At 36.1% G+C, this 23,432-nt stretch overlaps 1 protein-coding gene across 3 annotated transcripts in view; it reads right to left on the bottom strand.

The window, feature by feature from the left end:
• Positions 1-2,567: 2,567 nt before the first annotated feature.
• The window catches only part of RDX (radixin), a 38,487-nt gene continuing 17,622 nt past the window's right edge, over positions 2,568-23,432 (bottom strand). For 2 of the 3 annotated variants that reach the window (XM_033515781.1, XM_033515773.1), the window contains exons 3-14: positions 22,551-22,634; positions 17,759-17,854; positions 15,323-15,597; positions 14,092-14,175; positions 13,530-13,676; positions 11,978-12,074; positions 11,178-11,341; positions 10,426-10,556; positions 8,133-8,293; positions 7,070-7,162; positions 5,975-6,217; positions 2,568-4,990 (exon numbers count right to left, since the gene is read on the bottom strand). In XM_033515781.1, the coding sequence (XP_033371672.1) occupies positions 4,826-4,990; positions 5,975-6,217; positions 7,070-7,162; positions 8,133-8,293; positions 10,426-10,556; positions 11,178-11,341; positions 11,978-12,074; positions 13,530-13,676; positions 14,092-14,175; positions 15,323-15,597; positions 17,759-17,854; positions 22,551-22,634 (1,740 nt within the window). In that variant the 3' untranslated portion in view covers positions 2,568-4,825. Of the gene's footprint in view, positions 4,991-5,974; positions 6,218-7,069; positions 7,163-8,132; positions 8,294-10,425; positions 10,557-11,177; positions 11,342-11,977; positions 12,075-13,529; positions 13,677-14,091; positions 14,176-15,322; positions 15,598-17,758; positions 17,855-19,178; positions 19,303-22,550; positions 22,635-23,432 lie in introns of those variants that run through there. The other variant, XM_033515785.1, reaches the window with a different exon arrangement.

Raw genomic sequence — 23,432 nt, 5'->3', positions numbered from 1 at the left:
AACATTAACTCTTTATGCACACGTGCATTAGGAACATTTGCACCAACCGGGCCACCTCCTTTGATGTGCATTTCCATCTCCCCTCATTTCTTCTGCTGCCTAAAAGCTACTGCTGTGAACAGAAACACTCTGGACATATTATTTACAAAAGCCAAGATAAACACCTCATGGAATACCAGCAATTCAAAATGCTCTGTTTCCTCCTGCTAACTTTGTCATTCCCTAAACTACGAGTTATGTGGGCATAATCCCTCTTCCTGAGGCACTGCTTTCAAGTATTGTGGTCCCTTCTGAAGAAACTATATAGCTTGGTGAGAAAGCCTTTTGGGCTTGGCAAGCCTGCTTCATTCACATCGAACAAAACATATACATTTGACATGGCAGCAACCTCTTGGGTGGAAGGAAGAAGAGGGAAAAAAAAAAAAAAGCAAAGCAAAACAAAACTTCTTTAATAGCACTCCAAAGTGGCAGTTTATCAACTCAGACAGTAAAGCGAACAAAAGTGACAAACTGTGAATCAAAACAAAATCAGGCAACTGGTCTATGCCTATGGATCTAGACTCAGCTCAGTGAAATGGAAAGTGCAACTTGCTCCAAAAAATTGGCTGCTAAATTTGCTAAACAGATTATTGGTCACACACCTGCCACAGGACTACACTTTTCTGAAAAGGAGTCCTCCACACAAGTAAATAAATGAGCCACATTTGCATTAGGGTTTTCTCCCCTTTAAGACCTCTACCATCACAGCAGCCCTTCAGCTTTTAGTTGCCCCTTGCTAACTGGGTCCCCAAACTGGGAAAAGGAGCAGGCAGGCAGAACTCCCCTGCCTGCAGACCAGTTTTGTGGGGAGGAAAGGCACTGGACTCTGCAGCTTGGGAACGGAGTGCCCACAGCTGCCAGCCAGAAGCATCTCCTCAGGCACCCAGGCAGCACAGCATTCCCACTGGGAAACAGGTGCTCTCCACCTACAAGCACAAACAGCAGAATGTGACCCAAGGGGGTCAAAGAAATCACCAGTTTGTATGCTGATACATTGACATGTATTACATTTTCCAGGAAAATCTTATCTCCCAGCCAAGATAAATTATGTGTATGAGACAAATATAAATAAGTGAACTTTGCTCTTTTGTAAGGAAGCTTTCAATTTTATGTTGCTATTTTTACTCCAAGTACATTAACAAACACCAGGATTAAGTACCTCAGCCCACCTGGATACATTATCTTTGTTAAAATCCTTGATGTCTTGGGCAGAACAACTTTTTAGATCATCTATGTGTAAACAGACATGGAAAATGCTTGCATAAAGGTTTCTCTTCAAAAGTAAACGGTTTTAATTGATTATTTTAATCTCTATATTTTCTTTTAAAATTTAGAGAAAATATTTGTGGCATTTTTTTCTTCAGAAGTTTGAAATACCTCATTTAGAACAAACCTCCTTTTTCCTCAGAGTTGCTCAAAGCAGGTATTTGAAAAACCCTAGAGAATATGCTTTAAGAAAAGAGCAAAAGCACAATAATGCTTTCCAAACTGGTACAAGTGACTGAAAACGTAGTAGAATGGACTACTTCAAGAAGACAGAATATCTTCTTGCACGAGGCATTGTGTGATTGTAATAGTCTGTAAATCGTGGCAATATTTTGCATCTTTTTCTCTCCACCTCAAGAGCATATTTTTTTAAAAATACTCTTTCAAAGCACTTACCTCCCCTTTCAAGTATAATATTGGGAAGCTGCATACCTATGCAGAAACTCTCTAACAAGTAAGAAACCTCAGAGCTAAGGCTTCAGCAGGAGGGGCTCCAACAAAAGGGAAGTATCAAACTAAAAATATGCATGTTTACAAGTGCCAGGTTTTAATTCCTCACAGCAGTTCTGCCCTAAGGAGCAACAGAAAGGGTCATGTGCTTGTACTGAGTGCAAGGCCAAACAAATTCAAGAGAGAACAGAATGGCATCTGAGAGGAGGTCTAATTTATGTGAGAACATTTTAGCAGGTTATTTGTACACCTATTTACATGGGACTGTTCCTGTCTTTTTCAAGTGTATTAGAGAAATGAAAAAGCCCATTAACTTATCATTGTTTAAAACACATGGCCATGCATGCGTTTGACAGCACTGTCCACTGTAAGGTGCAGTATCAAAAAATAGAAACAGAAAAAAACCAAACCCAAACAGATCAAGGTTTCACAATAATTAAGATATCCATTAAACTAAAATTTACTTAACCTGGGGCTAAGCAATATGTAGGCAGTGATTGAAAGTTCTTACATTACCCACAGAACTCTTATATGGCCAAATTACCCTCTGTTCTCGAGAGCAAATTTGCTGTGATGATTCAGATCCTGTTTTGAATCGAAAAACACCAGTGCTTCCTCCTAACTGTATGTGATAATTTCTTAAGCAAAATACCATTCTCTAGGGATACAATTTGATTTTTTTATTTCATTCTGACCAAAGTGTGAAAGAAAAAGATGATCAAAATTTCTACACTGCTCTTGAAAAAGAGGCTATTGGAATGTGCTCCATAAAGCTGTCAGAAAAAAAGGGCATTAAATAACAACAATGGACCTCAGAGAAATTAACTGTATCTCTTTATTGTTAACCAATGAATGTTATCCAAAATAGTAGATGTAATTGTAGCTTAATTGTACAACACAAAACATGATGCTAAAGGAAAAAGCATGTCAAAAATTACTTCACCGAGTAATCATTAAATGTATTCTTAGTATTTCTGCACCAGTAAGTGTTCCCAACTGCTGGTGAGCAGCTATTATCACTTTGTTCACTGTGAAAACCTGTATTACAAATGGTTGTTCCTGGTTGCTTGAATAAAATAAAATTTAAAAAAATCACACAGCTTTATAAATGGATCTAATCCATTTAGCCCTACTCTACATGTCGTAGATTTACGAACAACAATCTTTACTGGTGTTTTTTCCCAACACTGAAACTGATGGATCAGTGTTAGTGCACACTTTTCAGGGACAAATGAAAACTCACTGGAAGCACAGTATTTCACCTGCCATGGCAAACTGTTCAAATACTTCAGAAATTTGCTTAAGCTTCGGTGTATGAAGCCTGTGAAACAAAAATTGTTCTTACAATGCACTGCAAGTTGAAACACCAACTTCCACCAAGCAGCATTTTGAAGCATGTGCAGTGCATCTGCACATCAGTCTTCAAGGTCAAGCAGATATGTTTAGCCCCACAAACCAAAAATATATTAATGTATCTTTATTTAATTTTCATGATGTCACCCCACATAGCCAAACTTTTACTCCGCAAAATAAAAAAAAACAAACTTAGTCAGACTGTTCATGAGAAATTTAGACCTATTGTGCATGAAAAAAAATGTTTAATAAAATGGCAAAATTTAATAGATAAGTGTAAATTTATGAGTGCATAATACCAAACAGAAAAAAAGCTGAACCATCCTCAGAGAAATCTAGGTTCTTCCACTGTCAATAATCACTAGGGTACTCTAACACAGGGAATAACTGAAGTCCACATTAACTGTAATGTTATTACTAAAGTTCAATTTCTAAGCAAATTTTTCAAAAGAGCAGGTTTCCTTTACAAGAGGGAAAGGACTTAATAATCTGACATCAGATATGACAATTACAATACTAGCTTCACTGAAAACTGAAGCTACAAACACTTTGACTCCAATTCTGGGATATTTCAATTTGTATTTGAAACCCAAACTGACTGACACACACATTCTACACCCCTCCCAGAATATAGTATACCAGTGACAAGTTACAGCTTTAAAACACACCAGATGCTTTTACAATTTAAACTCAACAGAAGGCAGTTAGACAGTATTTAGCACTATAAACCCATCATAAAGTAAAATAAAATTCTAGGAATAAGGGCTCTTAGCAATCTTGGATGTTAGTGTGTAGTGACAGTCAATTTAAACAGTTTTTTTCATGGTGTTTGAAGGACCAGTCATCATGTACATAGTAGTGAGGTAGGATATTGTCCCCTCCCTGGGACTGATGTTTTCATATGCTCCCTTGCCAGAAAGGTCCAGGTCTCCCTATCGCAAATAAAATAATTACAAACAAATAGCACAATAAGCTTTCTTTATTTTTTTTCCCCTCTTTGCTGCATTGGAACATTTTGCACATCTAAAAGAATCAGCTAGGAAAAGCAATATTTACTCAAGCCTATCAGCAGCCATGTGCTGCCCACAGGTAGTGTTCCATTTAAAAACATTTCCTGGAACTACCACCTGCCATCCAGACCTTTGTGAACAGGTAGGCAAAGAAAACCATCAATGATGACAGGACATGAAACACCAACGAATTTCACTTGGGAGAAAAAAAACCAAACACAACCCCCCCCAAAACAAAACAAGAAAAAAACAAACAGAACTGAAAGTGAGCAATATCAAATTCTTAATGGAGTAGCTACATTGAAAACTAATTTCAAATTTCATACTGAAATAGTACCCATCTAGTTTAGGTACCGTTCCATTCTTCTATTTCTTAATGTTTAAGCAATATATACACTTGTCAGTCATTAAATACTTCACATCTGTTTTCAAAAGGGGGAAAAATACCCCAAACAAACAATGAAGTTGAAAACACAATGGGGAAAATCTGCTATTAACCTCCACACCCTCCCCCCACAAACCTAGGGTTAACAGACTGCCTTTCTGTTGAATAGCTTCCCCTAAATTTGTCTTCTAGTCACTGTAGTCAACCTGGTATTAAGTGCTTTGGCAAAGTGGGGTGCAATCCATCAAATCTGCAAAGGCCTGCTTTTTTTCTCTGTTGGTGGTTCAGCTTTACGAGGAACATATATGCAAAATACCAGCTCTCACATTGCTTCAAACTCATCAATACGCTGCTTTGTATTGCCTTGTCGAATTTGCCGGAGAGTCTTGTACTTATCGCGGCCTGCTTTAACATTCTCAGCATGAAGGACATCATTTTGTGTTTTCTTGGTTTCATCTCTGGCTTGAGCCAACTCTGAACTTAAAGCCTGTTGAATAAAATATTTGAATTTAAGTGCTTTGACTAATCCTTTAACAGTTCTGGAGTTTCTGATAACAACTATTCTGCAATCTGCGTAAAAATTTCTTGAAAGCCAACCTATGGAATGCTTGTTGTGCTCCTCAGTAACTCAAGTTGTGAGGTCTATCAGAAGGAATGCAGAAGGAAAGATAAGGAGAGCATAGGATACTTTACTTATATTAGTGTAAGCATCAAACTGTAACAAAAAAAATATAAAATCCTCATACACCATAAAATCCAAGAAAGGGACCAGCAAGATAAAGTAGGAAAACCACCTTATTTTTCAATTTTTCTTTAACTAAAGCCTTATCTCCCTGATCTGGCCAGTGACTGACCAAGAATACTGCACATACACTCCACTAACACAATGCTGCCAGACAAAGTAGCAGCTTTCATTTTCTTCTGTTTTCTTCCCAAATAAACATTTTGTAACCAGGAAAAGGGCTATCACTACTATAGATTTTTATGCCTCGATGGCTAAGACTTAGCCTGGGAGGAATTGCTCAGTTTCAGGGAAGTAAGAGTAATCCAAAATAGGTGCAATTTGAGTTTCTGCATTTATAACACCTGTGAGTGACTACAAACAAACATAAATACCACCAAGCAAGCATCTGTTCATACCACTTCTTGAGTTTTGGTATTGAAAGAGGAAAGCATTATGTTTTAACATGCAGAGTTCTGGAAATTATATAATTATTAGAAACATTTACTGGCCAATGCAACAGCATACTTACACTTTTAAGCTATAAAGCACAATCTTACATCCAATCTTTCTATATATTCCACTTCTGGAACACTATGAATGATATTGGTTGATAAACTGGTCATAAACCTAATAAATGATAAAGAAGCTGTTTCCTTGGCAGACCAAAACATCAGTGAAATTTCTTACAAAAGAAGGATGAAAACCCAAAGCCTGAATTTTGTTGATACAACTATGAATCTTCATTACCTGGAGCTGTTTCTTAACACGTTCATTTTTCTGTGTTTCTGTTACCCGTTCTTCCTCACTCCTGTGATTCATGACACCATCAGAAGACAGTTCTGCACTGGCTTCAGCATTGTTCTCATCATGTTCATCGTGTTCATTCTCGGTTGGAGGAATAACTGGTGGGGGTGGAGGTGGAGGAGGAGCAGACATCACAGATTTCAGTTCTTCTTTGGTCTTTTCCAAGTCCTCTTGGGCTGCAAAAGCCTAAATACAGCAAACAGTACTTAGCACCTTTTTTTAAATGCTTTATCAAGAATCCAAAAAAATAAAAATAACTATTTGAGATGTTCTCAGACACATGAAACTGTCCTTTATAACTGACATGACTAGTTTACACTCTGATAATTGTCAAATAGAGACAGAGTAAAAACAAGATATGGCTCAAAATAAGCTGTACTAGAGGTTCAGCTATTTCCAGCAGTATACAAGAGAAGAGTGAAAGAATAGGGCAATCAAATCAAATGTTTTCCAACTTCTCTAGCCACCAGAAATTTAAGGGTCAGGGATATCCTAGATCAAAGGTGACGTCTTCAAATTTCATACTTAACCAGAACTTAGGAAAACCTGTTCAAACCCTTTTGGAACCCATGCACAGTAACTATTCACATTCCATAGCTAATCAGAGATTTTATGAAGAAAGACTACTTTGCTTTAAAGTTTTGCCCAGTTGCATTTCACAAGCCTTTGTTAAGTGTTTTGGTTCATCTTTCCATCAAATCTCATGATTTTATACACACCCCTCCTGAGGTGTTTTCCTCTCTAACACAAAGCTCCAATCTATTTCATCATCACACAAAAGGAAGCCATTTCTAATCGTTGACCATACCTTTGTGATGAGAATTTCCCCCCCTTCATGGCTATGTAATATCAAGAAATGAGTTAAACAGAAGCATAGGCTGGCTTCAGTAGACTGGAGGACAAAAGCCTTTAAGAAAGACTTTTCTGAAGCCTAAGGGAAAGAGAGAGATTTGACCCCATGGACTTCTAGTGAGATTTCCACACTCATTTCCCTTAGTTTCTTTGAAGTTCTGACTTCACACAGCATGGGCTCATTACTTTGTGCTGCCATTCTGAAGCTTCCTCTTCTTTCTTTTTCTTGGCCTCCTCTAGAAGTGCAATCTTGGCTGTGAATTCAGCAATTTCTGCTGCCTGAAACAAACAAAAGAACAAAGTAGAAGCTTTAATTTGGTATCAGCCTGGCTATGCAGTGGAAGAAAGCAGAGCCTTTACTATGATCCAGCTTGAAAAGAGTTAGTTACCATCCATCACTTCTCTGTGAAAAATAGAAATTTTAAGCATACATGACAGAGAGAATGAATCAGAGTACTCTTGCATAATGGAAAGAAGTCCAGAATAAAAAAAAATATTTACCTTCTACACTTCCAAAGCCTGCTGGGAAACAGCAAGCTGTCATTACAAACTAGCATTTCAGGCTGTTTCAATCTAATACAACTTTAATGGTCCCACCATTAAGATTATGACTCTGGATCATAATCTCAGTACTATTAAGCTAAGTCTTGCCATCAGAATTATGTGCTAAGTTTACAGAAGGTCTAAACCATTTATAGTTGAGAAATCATTTCTTCTATTTTCATGCCTTTCTTGATTATTACGCACAAATCTTAAATTAGAAGTAGTCTAATCCAGAATGCGAGAAGACACTGCAAATACCAGCCATGGGAGAGGAAGAGCAACAAAAATACCCCAACAAACCCCAGTGTCACCAACTCCCCACTCCCACCACCACCATCAAGCTTCAGAACAGACCTGCCTCAGAGAACAGGCTTCCCAGCAGGCTGTAGAAGGAAGCTACTCTTGTTCTCAGCTGAATAAGCCTGAGACTATTAGAAAGAGAATGTAGTGAGTGTTGTCAGTCGGAATGGTGGTGGTCATCTTTTAATCTCCTACAGATACAGAGTTTTATTTTGATCTTGCAAGTAGTGGCAAGTCTAATGCAGTTTCCTAACACATATCTCACAACACTCTGTAACAGTATCTCAAGTACTTTTGTGTTACAATGTACTTCTTCATTTGACATAAACGAGAGTAAAGGCTAAATTTTCAACTATCTTTTCCAATTTTAACCCTATTTTGAGGGAAAAAGAATAAAGTTTCTTACTAGCTGTTCCTGGTTCTTCATTTGATCAGCTGCCTGCTTGGCTAGAGCAGCTTTGGCTACTTCAGCTGCTCGACGCTCTTTTTCCAGACGTTCTGCTTCCTCTTTTGCACGTTTCCTTTCTTGATCCAGTTCTAGAGCTCTTCGAGTCTGTTCCTCTAGCTCTGCCAAGAGGAGAGTTTGCAGACAAGGTGTCACTACCTAGCACTTCCTCATATGTATCACAGATACCAGCTGTAATATGCCCAAAATAATGTAACCTAGAACACTAACTGAGATTTACAAGACCACTTCAAGCTAAGAAAAGCTGTTGAGCACATTACCCAGAGCTCGGTTCCATATGTGGTTTCCCTGCCACTTTAAGACATTCTTTGGATATATTTTATCTCACCTGACATTTCTGACAGCCTAGTGTCTCAGGAAAGTGTCACCTCACTGATAAATCTAAGCACCCAAATACATGTACATAGACATGCACATGCTCCTATTATTTTATGTACATTCAACCATTCTTTTAAAGAAAGCAAAAAAACTTCTTCTTTGTTAAAATGCCTGACAGATTCCTTAATTGCTGCTGAAAATTTAGGCACGTCTCCAGCAAAATACCTTAAGACCCACTGGAAGGGTCAGAAAAAATCTTTGTACATCAGAGGAGGAAAATTTGAAATCCAGGGAGAGATAATAGCTGTCTGGCTGCCTGCATAGCAAAATATTGAAATCTAAAGGGCAGAACCTAAAGGAAGGTTCTTCTAAAGGAAGAAGTAATAATCTAGGAGTACTGCAAGGTTAAGTTTACACAGACAAAATTAAACTCCTCCCCTGATGAGAAAAAATAGGTGACTATGTAAAGAGTCCTTCTAAAGCTGTTTGGTGGTTCTAATGACAAAACTTCCACTATGTTCTTGGCTAGGCACAGCTGTCATAGACTCCTTCAACAGAAAACCTAAACAACTACTCATTTTTTCCAGCAATCCATTTGCCTTCACCATAAGCTTTAATACTATAAAAGCACCTCCCCAGGTATGCTGACACATGCTTCATCTTTGCACTTCTAGTTTTAAGTAGTAATGTAACCATTATTCTTCAGTTGGTTTCCCAGGCCTACTACTACTTCAGTCATTAAATTAAATGAACAGGATCACAAGTATTTGGGGTTCTACAAATGCAGTACCTAGAAATTAAACAGAACACAAAACTTTTTAAAAACACTACTCAAACAAATCTTCCCATGAAGATGGAGAACATGAAACTAACACAGACCGTTTATATAAAGACTTTTCCATGTGTGCATAGAAGGCTAAAAAGACATTTCGTATTGCATCAGAAATTAGGCTATACTGCTCACAATGAGAAAATGTGAATTACAAGAAAATCTATATTGTCAAACCTCCAGAATCACCCTGTTTCAGAACTGACACTGTTCTGTCCTGGGCCAAACTGCTCTCCCTAAGCAATTCCATGGCACAGATGATGTGTTACCTGTCTGGATGCGTCCAACCTGTTCTGCATTGAAAGACTGCAAAATGCAGGAGAGCTGGAGAGAAGTGTCAGGTATGTATATAAATTTATCTAACTTACTTGCATAGAGTTAAACAGTGATTCTATCTATGATGCTTGAAGCCATGAGTTAGGAAAAGAAAGAAGCAACAAAACTTTTATGAATGTGAACCAAGCCTGAAGTAGGGGAAAAAAAAAACCAAACAAAAATAAAGAACGTGGAGAGGAACAACTGGGAAGTCACAGAGACAAGGACTCTACAGGGTGATTAAACACAAAGAATTGTGATTGCTGAAACTACATGTGCTTTCACTAATGTTAGACAATACTTTAGTTTTTTCAAATCTTACAAGGGAATACAAAAGGAGGAAGAAACAAGGAATTTCCAAATTTAAAGCTAAATTCAACAAAATCCTAGAGAAAGTACTTTGAATCTTTCCCTCTAATATCCCTGCTCCCTTCAACTCCAGGTATTCAGCATTTTAAGCAATTAATAATTCTGAGTTGAACTGTGTATATGCAATAATTTTCTTTTTACTAAATCAAAACTTTTACTATATTAGAAATTGGTTTTATGTTACAAAGATACAGACAAAAGTATGCACACCATTGTTTAAACACTGAAAAATGGTATCTCTCATATAAAATAAAACACCATTAAATTCTTGCCACTATTAGTAAAATAAACTTAACCCCTCCCACACAGTTAACAAAACACACTGACAAACAAAAATTGTGAAACTGAACTACCCAGCTAAACTAAACACTGTCACTAGATTTAAGAAATCCATGACCTCACCTTTCTGAGCTTTCATTGTTTGCTCCTCAATTTGTCTTAAGCGCTCCATTAATTCCTCCTTCTCACGCTCTATTCTTTCCTTTTCTTTTTCTGCTATCTCCCTTTTTTTCTTCTCATTTTCTAATTGTGCCCTGAAAAAAAAAGAGTAAAAAGGTTTTTTTTTTTACTCTCCAACATATTAAATGCTGCTCTTTGGATACAGGTACAAATTTTTCAGTTTACTCAGCTAGCAGGGAAGGACAGACAATTTTAAATGCTTCTAATTCAGCTGCTGATTCAAAATACTGTAGAGAAAAGCAATTTACGAACAGAATGATAATCAACCTTGGTTATGGTCAGCCACATAAATCCACAATTATATCTGCGTTTTAGGCATGATGTTTCATCAGGGCTAGAAATGGCAACAATATTTTTTAAATATACAAAAGGTAAGCCAGGACATTCTTCAATGAACTTGCTTTAAGGGTTCACCAGTAGAGTATAAAATCCTCTAAGAATCAAACAACAGAGAGCTAAGACTTGCACAAAATACATAACAGGGAACAACAGTACAGCTACTATTACTGTGCTGAAAGCTCAAAAAAGATACATTTTTACACTAAGACGGGGGAGCCGTGCCAATTCACAAACCTGTTTACATAGTGGAAAAAGAAAAGCAGTTCTCTCTTTTCCAGAATTCTAAGATATATGATATTCTATCCCTTCTTAGAAAGGTAGAATTTTTTTCTGTTTTGTGGAAGTTTGTTAATTACCTTTCCAATTGTTTCTGATGTTTCTCTTCTCTAGCTTGGGCCTTCATCTGTTGCACTTCAATTGTATCAGGTTTCCTCCGCCTCATGTACAATTCATGATTTCCCATACACAGTGCCAAAATTCGCTTGTTAATTCTCAGACGGGGTGCATAAAAAACAAAATCCTAGGAAAAAAGTAATTCCAGTACATCCATTAACCTAAAAAAATACATTCATGATAAGATTCAAAGCATTGCTGCATTCTTGCATTGGTTAAATGAAAACTTACACGTCCTTTGATATTTTGAGCAAGCGAACACCATAATCTATAAATCTAGTTACTGTCAGAAACTTGTAAGAAAAATTCAAAATTGCACCATGAATACCCCAGAAATTAGCTGGCTTATATAAAATTGTTTAAAACATTAAAAAAATGAGACTATATTCTATTCTGAAGTCATTTAACCTAGAAAGTCTCATAAAATGTGCTGTTGGAACAAAAAAAACCCAAAAAACAAAAAACACAACCAAAAAAGAAAACTAGAGGAGGAAAGAGGTAGAGAATTTAGCATCTTATGCTGTCTTTTCAACTACAAAGTATTTAGTTGACTTAGAACCCCCCCCACAATTTAGGAGTATCAAACAGAATGAAAAGAGAGGAAATAAACATACAAATGAACATTTTTTTTTGATTACTGACTATTCTATCGGTAAAAGTAATAAATGTCACCAATATTTACTCATGCCTTAATGCCAGAGCAAGTCCCTGCAGGCTTTAATCCCTTCACATAGGAAGTGATACTATTGCAGACACTACTTACAGGGGCCTTTTTGTCAATTGGCTTTATGACAAATTTTTTGTCATTAAAAGAGATGTTTCTTATTTCACTCCAAGGAAAACCAATCTTGGGTGTCAGCCTTCAAAGAAAAAAAGTCCTCATTAGAAGCAGCAAGGATGTGCACTTCATACACACAGGAATTCAGTAAGGCTTATGTCTGTACCATTCTCACTATTACACTTAGCTACATTCAGAATATTACATTTATGACATTATGTTCTAATAGAAACATTAGCAGCAATTCAAACATTTTAGTAAGATTTTTCTTTTTACGAATATTCTATCAAATTAATTACATTTTAATAAATTACATTGCTTTGTAACACAAGGAATTTTGATCTGTGACTTATTCTGCTACTATTACCTAAATACTAAACATCACAATCATGTATTCATTCTTTACATGGCATTGGTAACTGCATTTTCACTTGAAAGAGTAACTATTTAAATGTGAGAAATTGACATTTCAAATACTGAAATTAAAGTAGCTTTCAGCCATGTTGTACTTCTGGTTTAGCTCAGATTTGTGTTCTTACATTTTCAGAATTCAAGTTAAATTTATTTCCCTTGCATCTTAAGCAAAATAAATTAAATCAGAAATTGTCACAATGTTACACATCAATTGCATAACAGTAAATATTTTTCTGTCAGCACAGAAGGTTTTTTTTAATTCATATTATCTTAATTATAAATATCAGAAAATATTTAAGTATTTGATTGCTAACTATTAGGAGACAGGAAATACCAAAAATTGCCTCATGGCTCAATCTGATCTGAACATTTTGAATATTTCCAGCTTTCAGGAGTTATATTGCCATCTAATGGCAATTAAGGCTTACAGAATTTTGTTACAGAGTATATATATCTAAAGTTGACTGCTCCCATCTGGAGTTTGGCATATCACATGTAACTAACTTCAAATCACAGTGAATGGCTTGTTGATACCAGACACAACTAACAAGTGCTTGTAAAGAAAGAAAAGAGTAAGTCTGTTGTTCTATTTCCAAATTCTTTGTATTTCCTAGATTGCAGCATTTCCCTCTTCAAGTAGAACAGATTATTTGATCTCTTTATCAGGACACATGAATGATCTATTTTCTTTGGTGTCTAAAAGGTTCACTTTTCACTTTTAAATATCTAAGTTTTTCATGCTCCAACATCTATAATCCTTGTCATGGCTCTTACAAATGTTTCTCATTAAATACGTTGCTCAGCTTTAAAATGTCCTTTTCATCCTGACCAAAGGGAATGTTTTGAGTGAAAGGTACAGGAAGAAACAATACAAGAATGTAGTATTCCATATAATGCATTTTAAACTTAAATTCCCATAGAACTGCTCCTCTTTTCCCTTCTTTAGCATCCCTAATCTTTACAATTCAAACATTCTGGCATTTAACACCTCTCTATCTCTTACATAGATTAGAAGGAGAACCTGTTGTGCCAGATCTTACTGAACAGACAGTAAGATGGGGGTTGTACAATCTCAGGTAGCAACTCCTAGAACAGAACTGCAAAATGAGTATTTCCCACTTACTTATCATCATGCTCATAAATATTCAGACCCAGTGCATCAACTCCTAGCCACAATTCAGTTCCTTTTTTATTCTTTATTTCAAAATAGTTGACTCCATACATTTCCAAGTCTTGTGCTATCTTAAGGTACTCCATCATAGAATCTTCCCTGATGAAGAAGAAAAAATTGGTATAGTTTAGACAAGAAATCGTAAGTACAATGTAAGAATAAGGGAACTGCAGAACAAAACAGCTGGGGTAAAATTTAGTTATGAATTAAATATCTAAAATAGTTTGACTCAAATACTTTTAAGAGCTCTACACCCTAATATCCAAGTAGAATCCAACCATTGCACTTTGTCTTTCTGTGCCATGAGCTAAGGAAATACTAGATGTATTTTAGAGGCAGACAACTGTGGACAAAGGCAGTTGACAGCCTTTCCAGAAATCATGTGGGTAAACCAACAACCTAACTGGAAACTCAACTCTCATGGAAGTCTTTCATAACTACCTATCCTGGTCAGAATAAAAGAATGCCACTTTCCAAAGAAATACCTCCCAAAATACATTTTTTACATAATTACCTTAACATTCCCCTGTGCTCTTCATGCCAGTTCTGTATTCTTTCTTCCCACTGTTCTTTTGTCAGTTTGTGCTGTTCTAACACACTGTGAATAGAAATTGTTGCTATTAAATGACACTGGCAACAAACTTAACCTCTTTTGTTGCACAGCACAACATATGCTTTAACTGAATAAACTTAAAAGATGACTTCCTATACACTGTTCACATTTTCAGCACAGAAACAAATTCTGTATTTCAACAAATTCCCTTCTATAATAGTGTGAAACCTCTTTTCTTGGTATTCTGTATTCTTTGTTATATAAAAGTCACACTATTGCATACCTCAGGTAAGTCATAAAATGTAACGCTTACAACAGCTGAAAATGCACACCTATAGAACCCTCTGGCAACAATGCTGCAAATTAATCTCTAGGTGCGCAAAGATACACTCAAGCTTTCATTCTACTGTCATTTGAAATAAAAGGTAAGACATTACAACAAGCTAGCAGACAACCTTGTTGAGAGTTTTTTATTAAACTATTTATTTTTCCTTTATGAATAAAATCAATAGCGAAGCAGCTTCAGAACGCTATTTGATGTTTAATCTACAAGAGGCTGCAATGATGGAATTATTCTAGAACTTTCAATGTAGAATTGCAGTAAGAAATCAAATGCATATACTAACTGTATTTTGCTTTCATTCCATGCACCCAGCATTTCAGGGGTTTCTGAAGAAACTGTTCTAAAGGACAATTAAAAAATCTGAGCATTTGTCTACCGAAAAGGAACATGAATTACATGAATTTGTGTTGTACTCGAGCACTGTATATTATTTGCAGTACACTTACTTTCAGGAAATTATCATTTAAGTGTACAAAAACATGAAAACTGAAGAAAATGAGAGAGTATCAAATGAATTTTAGTTACTTCTGTATTGGAGTATTTAGATTTTAATTTAGCAGAAACAGGCCTTCAGTAACATTACATGATTTTGGAGTGCTTTGAAAATGTGTTCAACCAAGTCTGTGCAGCTGCTTGTGGACAGGACAGGAAATACATCTCAAGAAACCTGTGGCTATGATGCTTCTTTGTTATTTAGTCTAAATTAGGATCTCTAAATTTTACTAGCAAAAAGAGGAACTCTAAGAAAGCCACCATTAAATACATGTTATCACTTAATATTTTATAAACAAAAAATGTGCTATAGTTAAGTCTGTGTGTAGCATTTGGTGCAAAACCCATTTCACTCACCGCTGGGGAAGAAGCCTGTCATTGGCTAGGTAGCCCAGTTTATGGATTTCCTTACTGTAATCTCCATACTTGGACTGGACAGCATAAGAAGCCAGCAGAACTGCAGTTTCTGGTGGGCAATATATTTCATCATTTAAGATCGACTCTTTGACTTGCAGGAAGAAAAGTCTCTGAGTTATTTCCTGAATTAATTCTTCAGATACATCCTCTGGAAAAAACTTGGCCCTGAACTTAAACTGCAAAGGATTTTCTTTCCGTACATCTTGCTGTGTTACCTGAGGGAGAGGAATAAAGACAAAAATAAAAAGAGCACTAAATGGTAACTTGTGATTTAACAGCACTTAACTCTTCAGCTTCTCTGCGCTGAAACCCAGAGCTTCCTGACAAGCCCACTGTGGAACTCACTGAAAGGTTCACATGGTGCAAACAAGCACATCAGTTTGAATAAATCAGACAATTTTGAAGTATTACTTAAAAGGCTGATGAGGAGATTTTTTTTTTGTAGGCTTGTGTGAATTTTCATTTATCACAATAGAGACCTGGAAACTAAGAAGTTGCAATAGACATTAAAAAGAACAAAATTATATCCAAGGATGATTTGCAGGAAGTAATAAATTAGGGGGTCTAACAATGGTTCTTTAGCAATAACTAGAGCACATTTCTTCAATGTGAGTGTGAAGTTCGATTATTTTAGAAATCTTTCAACTATTGAAATAAATATATGTGCTTTGTTCCTGTGCAAAAACCTTGATTTTAGATTTTTTTTAGAATGGATAAGCTTTAAAACTGTGATTTCTGCAAAGAAATCAGATATGGTCTTAAGATTTCCTCTATTTCAGATTTCAACAAATACTCGTTTTTATGTAGAATTTTATTTCATTTGTGCTCAGCTTGCAGCACCAATTTATGGCCAAAGCAAAAACATTCAAAATTAAACTAATTTTAACATAAAATAGTAATTGTTAAAATGTACATTCACAGTAGAATAATTCTCACACATCCTAGTTCAAGCACTTTATTACACATTTAGTTTTATGTGCACTACTACTAGTCCCACTAAAACTTTTTTGCTATGCAAGAAATGATGTATCTATTTGCTCAACTTGTAGGAAGTCTCAAAAACTGTGAATAAAATAAGTATAACCTTTAAAACACCCAAGATACATAAGTATATATAGATTCAACATTTGAGATGTCAGTTTTAAAAGATTTGCTCACTTTTCATTATTGTTGTGCGTTATTTACAGACACAGCATTTCATCTCACCAGTGAAAAATTAGTTGAGCTCGCCATAATAAAATCTTACTCACATCTATTCTTTATCAGATTTTAATCTGTATTTACTGAAAATATATAAATAATAATATAAAAGTGAGAAACAGCTGATTTGATGCATATGAGAATCAAATCTTAAAAGTTTTTTTTAAAACTATGATAAATAACTGTCTAAATCAAAGTTTAAACAATGAGTACATCCTCAGCTACTTCTGAACTGTACCAGAAACTTAACTTGCTAAAGGTTTTCACAGAGCAATGTCTTCTTTATCTTTCACAACTGATGCAATAAATCCCATAGTCTCCAACCACCCAAGACAAGCCATTACAGTTAACAAAGTAATTGCAGCACTACAATGTTTACTGTGTATGAAACAAGACACATATGAAATTCTAGGAGACAGATTTGGTGGCTAGCAGGCAAAACTCACTGGATTTACCAGAGAAGAGAAGCAAAGATTACCTAAGTGCAGACAGTGGGACTTGCTCCTAAAACCCTCCCAATTTGCCCTTTAATATTAAAGATAAAAAAGGTATTCTTGATTAGGTTGAAGTAAAAAAAAAAAAAAGTATCTCCATTCTAAACAGTGGCATTAACAAATAATCTGACAGCCAATATTAAAATAAGAAGTGACTGTTCAAATTCATAAATATAATTTCAAGTAAAATAACCCAGTTCCCAGTAACTGGGAGATACAATGCTGTTTGGGAAAAAAAAATAAAATTATCCTACAATCTACCTATTAGATACCTAAAGTTTAGAAGCTGATTATTTTGCCTTGTTTAAAGATTCATAGCTGTATGCATACAAATTCCTAAAACTCAAATACTTCCCATATACATGGCCAAAATCTGAAACAATAATTCTATTATGTCTTGCTACGTGAAAATGGGATAATCATATGAATTCAAGTTCTCCTAATGCATGCATGCACGCATTCCACAGTACTGGAAACCATCTCCTCAAATTAAATATTGATGCATCTTTGCCTATTCTTTATAACTAATCCAACTTAACACTATTTTGTCATTTTAAGCACATGGAAAGCAAATTTTCAACCAAATTTGAAGCCAGCTATACCTCACTTAAGATATTAAATCAGCAAAGCTTACAAAATATATTTAAACTATACACTTAGTTAAATATGAGGGAATTGTTACCTTTTTATTTAGCTTCAGCCAAGTTGAGTAGCCTTTGCTGTCCACATACTGCAGCCCAAAAAACCAGACTTCACGAAGACCAACAGTTTTCACCACCTAAAGATAAATGAGCCATAATGAGCCATCAGTAATCACTACAATACATTTTTTAACTGGTACTATGAGGCTTAATAAAGCTAGATAAACAATTTCAAACTGAAATGTAATCAAGTCTTACAAGAACAAAAATGATAAAATAGTAGCAAAACATCAGGTTCAGAGAACCCCAGAATTCTAAATAAACTCAAATGCTCCAAGCTACCAACTGGAGCGTGCAGCTCACTGGGTACATCAGCACCTGAGGAACAGAAGGTAGTAACAGGACCCTGAGGTTATAAAGCACATCTGGGAAGTGACCTGCAGCCCCATGGAGAAGTGAGTACACTTCAACAGAAGACAACTGGTGAAACAATAATAAAGAGTAATATTTGTGGACAAGTATGAGATAATGAGGATGAACTGCCTCCTTCAAATAGTTCTGCCACCTTCTAAGAGTTAATGATAAAAGGGGTAAGGATGATCTACCTAATTAAACATACATGACTTTCCTGTAAGATTTCAGATCAGGTCTATCACCAAAAGCTACTAAAGGAGCAAAATTGTCCTTGAGTAGAAGGAAGGTTGTTTTATGGATACAGTGCTTAAAAAGACAGACAAAAAACACAAGCTGTTTTCATAACAATTATAGTGTAACCACTAGAGAAGTCCCCCAGGACTTCAAAAAAGGATGAAACTGATGTGCCAAAAATCTGCTATAAAAAACCTTCCATAAAGATCTGTGAACAGCAAAAAGATGAACCTCAATAAATGATCATATTTAATAAAAGCAACATAAAAGACAGCAATTTAAATCGTGTGAACAAAGTTCTAGTTGTAAAGCAAAAAGGCAAGAAAGATATTACATTACAATATTCATGTATGGTATTCACAATTCTACAGAAAGTCTGGTCTCCTCAACTTATAAAAAAAGATGCTGCAGCACTGGAAATGTTTCAGAAATGTTGAAAAGAATGATCAGTGACTTGGAACATTTTCTGCATAGCTAAGACAAGAACTAGGGCTACTGACAGAGAAAAAAGGGAAGCTATGACACAGGTCTATAAAACTTGCATGGCATGTAGAAGGAAAATAAGGAATGATTGTTCATTATTTCTTATAATGTAAGAAGAGAATCAACAGAAATCATGACATAGCGGGCTCAAAGCAAGCAAAAAGAAGCACTTTTACTACAGAGTATAATGAAACTGTGGAACTATTTTACAAGTCTTTTGCACAGCAAAAGCATATGTGGATTTAATAAGCAATTAATCAGAAAGGTCCAGCAAAGATTATTAAATGACTGTAAACTCTGGCTCCAAAGATCACGTATGGTAGTACTTACATATGTCCTCAGGTTGGACCATGGTGCCATGCTGCTTTACTGAAGGCTGTTTTATGGAAGCATTCAGATGCATGTGAAGTAAATAGAATTTTACACATAGATCCTCCTCCATTTTAAAGTAGTACTATCGGGTTGCAAAATTAAGATTTTGAAAATTAGAAAATGTCATAGGATAACTATGCAAACTTACTTCTGCTGCCTTGTATATTTGCGTAATCACTTAACAACCATTTGAATGTGCACCTTTTTCCCTCCTTTATCATTTCACCTTCAAACTCCAAAGCACATAATGGACAATGCTTGTGGATCCAACCTGATTGATGTCTTGAGTGGGCACGGTTATTTCCTCTAGAATTCCCACATAATTTACTTTAGATTGTATGCTACTAGTATGGTCCAAACAGCATTAAATTTGGTGCCCCAACTCAGGAATTTCAGACCTGCTGTTTCTTTTGGCACAGATATCCTATATAACACTGATCAAACTACTTATGGCTTTATCAGATGACTGAGAATGCTCTTTACTTAGCAGCTGTCCAAGCTGAGCCCTCATACCTTATCAGCTCTCTGAGCTGCAAAGAACCGCAGATGCTCAACAGCTCTGCCCTTAAGGCAGAAGGAGACAAGTGCTTATGCTCACGTCAAAACATTCTGCTCTCAACCCACTAACTATGGCCCCTGAGATGCACATGATCCAAATCATCAGGCAACCTGGGTACAGCAATGCAGACCTACACGTTTGCAAAATCAACATCAAAACCAGCAGAATCCACAAATAAGGAAAAAGCATTGCCTACACTGCCTCTCAGCTCAAAGGAAAGAGAACTAACATTTCTGAAACTTTGTAGCAAGATAATACAGGAGAATGAAAAACTTAGGAGTTTGATTCTGGCTCAAAACTTCTATTAAGTTCAGGCAAGCATTCATCACATCTGTAAAAATAGATTTACCCACCATCACATCCTACAACTTGACTATTAATAGGCAATGAAAACTTCTTGGAGAAGAAAAGCAACCTGAACAATGTATGTTTGGGCAAATCACAACATACACATAAAGACAACTTAACAAGGGTTTCATACTGTCACCTTCCACAAGATGGTAAAGAAGGCTTTGAAGACATCTGGAAAGAACAGTGAGGTACAACACAAAATAAAGGAGACAACCCCCACATTCCTTCCGAATGGCAGTTACAGTGAACCAAAAGCTACTGATGCACAGTGCTAACGAAACAAAACAACTCCCCCACGATTACCACCAGTGTGTGGAAACATATCCCTCACAGGGCTCTTCCTCTTCCAGGAAAGCTATAGATGCTTAACTGGTTGACTACCAGAGGACAGATCCCCCTCTTGCCTATTCTGACCGCTGACAGAATAGACAGAGAGACCAATGATAAGTATATTAGAATACCTTCTGAAATGCAAGTAAAAAAACCACTGATTTCAAATGCTGAATTCTTGCTTGATAACAGACGATGATGAGAACACACATATAGAATGGGAAACAAATCAACAACTCCAGAAAACGCCAGTTAAAAGCTTAAAAGAGCATTGGCTGGTAAAAGGTTGAAAGACCGTTCACCAGAAACGTAGGAGTACTAGATAACAACTGAATTCATGGAGAGGTTATTTTCTGCAAACAATAACCAGCCTGTTTGTCATGTTCACCACTTCTGCACAAACCTTGAAGGCAAATCCTTTCAGTAACAGTGCTATTCGATCCCCCTTCTATAGAGAAGAGGGATAACTTCTTGTCGAAAATTCCAATACTGTTCAGAACTTGATGTTACACTATGGAACTCACATATAAATTTAAAATCAGGCTAAAATGTTTCTCACACACAACTATTCTGGTTGATTTCTCTTGACGCAATTTTTTTTTTTCAATTTAAGACTCCCTAGGTAAGAGTTGGTGAGATGTCAAACACCACACAGAGAACTGCAGAACAAAGAAGAGCATGACAACAAATTCAGAACTGTATCTTTGTTCCCTGTTTGTGAATGCCCCAATTTGGATGAGCCTGATTACCTGGGCACAAGACATCACACAGCAGAATGTCACCACACCCAACAGTGCACAGCAGAAGATAGCAAAGGCTGGCAAAAGACAAGTAACAGCTTGAGCCTTCTATGTCACCAAATACCATACTTCTATTTGATGATGATGATGCTGGTTAGGCAAAAAGCAAGACAGCCTGGTTTTTTAAGAAGGCTTTTTAAGAGACGTGAAGTTTATTCCTACATAGGGGCTGAAGATATACTGCTACTGATGTTAGAGAAAAGGGCAGGCAGTAAGGGTTAAGAGTCAGTCATCTCAAACGAAAACTGCAAAGGCGATTTCATTTATCTAAAAGTTCAGTATTAAAACAAACATTCTCATCTTTTCAATTTATATAATAAGACACTTAATTGACTCTAAAAGGTCAACTAAAAGTTTAAAGTGCTTTTGTGATGTGTTCCTTTCTCTTAGTACTCATCATTGCATCAAGCATCTATAGTGGAATAGACAGAAACAACTAGACATAACTGTTCATCTACTTAAACTATTTTTGAAGAGTAATTTCAGATATTTTCACGTTTCCTAAATAAAGGCATACATCTTGAATCTAGAGAACAAAACATATTTATTGGTATCTTATTGGCAAACAACACAACACATTGACAAAATCTATTCTTAAGGTTTCCTGTAACACCCCACAACACAGGTCAAAAACTTGTTCTGAGATTCTGATGACTAGCATCACATGAGTGCAAGAACAACTCTGTTAAAGAAGTCGTTCACTTGGTCCATTTGACTGATGTACCACACACCATCAAGCAAGCACGCAGTTCTGATACATCTGCAATCCATAAGCACATTAAGGCTGTCATTTTCAACAATTCTTTTTTCCTTTCGTTTTTTTTTTTAACATAAATTCCAAGTTGGTCCATAAGACAACAGTATTTAGTTCTAACATTAGGGAAGTGAAAGACCATCTTATAGTGTCTATTGTTGGAAAGCAATTGCATTAGCTTTCATTAATGAACTAACTTACTGTTTAATGAACTTACTGTTACATACACATTTCTAAAATATGCAATTCTAACAACTATATTGCAGTAGCAACTATAATATTATTAGACAAAGACCACAATTAATTTCAAAGCAGTTGCATACACAATTTATCTGAAGCCGCACTGGTAACATATTTGTCTTTGAATTTGAATATGTTCCATGAAAAGTAAAAAGGAAATTCACACTAGCTCAGATAGCTCAGATAACATAAGGAAAAACAATTTGTGCATGAGACCACTACCACTTTTTCAGACCATACCTTAAGAACTCTTATATGTTTGTACTCATATATACAGAGAGAGAGATATAAATTACCTGATCAAAGAGCTGCTTGCCTGTTGTATTGGGCTGGATGGCAAATTCCAATTCTGCATCCATTGTGGTTACTCTGACATTGATCTACAGAACATAAAGAAATATTTAAATCATACTGTAACAGTGTAATGCTTCTATATCCTGTGATTAGCCTATAAGAAACAGTAAGTTCAACAATTTTAATGGTCTTGTGTACACATAAAACATAGCTATAAGAAAAACAGAAAATTTGAATCTGAAAAAGAAACCTCATCTTTATTTAGTACAAAAATGTAATCAAGGATAGTATTTGCCAGTAGGTTGGAAGGTAAAATTAAAGAACAAAGCTCAAAATTAATTTAAGGGGAAAGCTGACATCACTACTAAACAGCTGAAAAACACTGGGACACTGAGCTACTGGGCACTATCTTTCAGAAGGCTTCCCAAATGCATGCAAAATAAGTTGTTCTTGGTCACATATATATCATTTTAAGGTATTTATGCCTAGCAATATAAACAACAGACAATATAGACAAGCAGCCTCCTGCTTGCCATTTCTAAAATCAAGCAGTTTGGTGGTCAAAGTATTTAGAACTAGAGCTTGTATATCTCAGGTCAAACTAGCAGCAAGTTTTGATCAATGGAAAGAAAAACGACAGAAGTCAGCCCTCCTTAGTGCCAACCTCCTTCAACTCCCTTACTACAAGACAAAAAAAATCACCACCATTCAATGTACCTCCTTCTCCTGAAAGGGAGGACCATTCTCCAGATGACTCTTGATAATCACTGGGCTTATTTGTTAAAAAACAATGTCATGGGGTAGCTTTACCTTTAAAGCAAAGCTGAGGAAAGAGGGGAAGTTAGAAGTGCTGATGGCTGATGGGAGTTCTTCCTCCTGACCAA

The sequence above is a fragment of the Parus major genome, chromosome 1 (assembly GCF_001522545.3).
Source record: "Parus major isolate Abel chromosome 1, Parus_major1.1, whole genome shotgun sequence".
NCBI classification, from domain to species: domain Eukaryota; kingdom Metazoa; phylum Chordata; class Aves; order Passeriformes; family Paridae; genus Parus; species Parus major.
The sequence above is the reverse complement of the archived record's forward strand: the minus strand, read 5'-3'. Positions and strand labels throughout refer to the sequence as shown.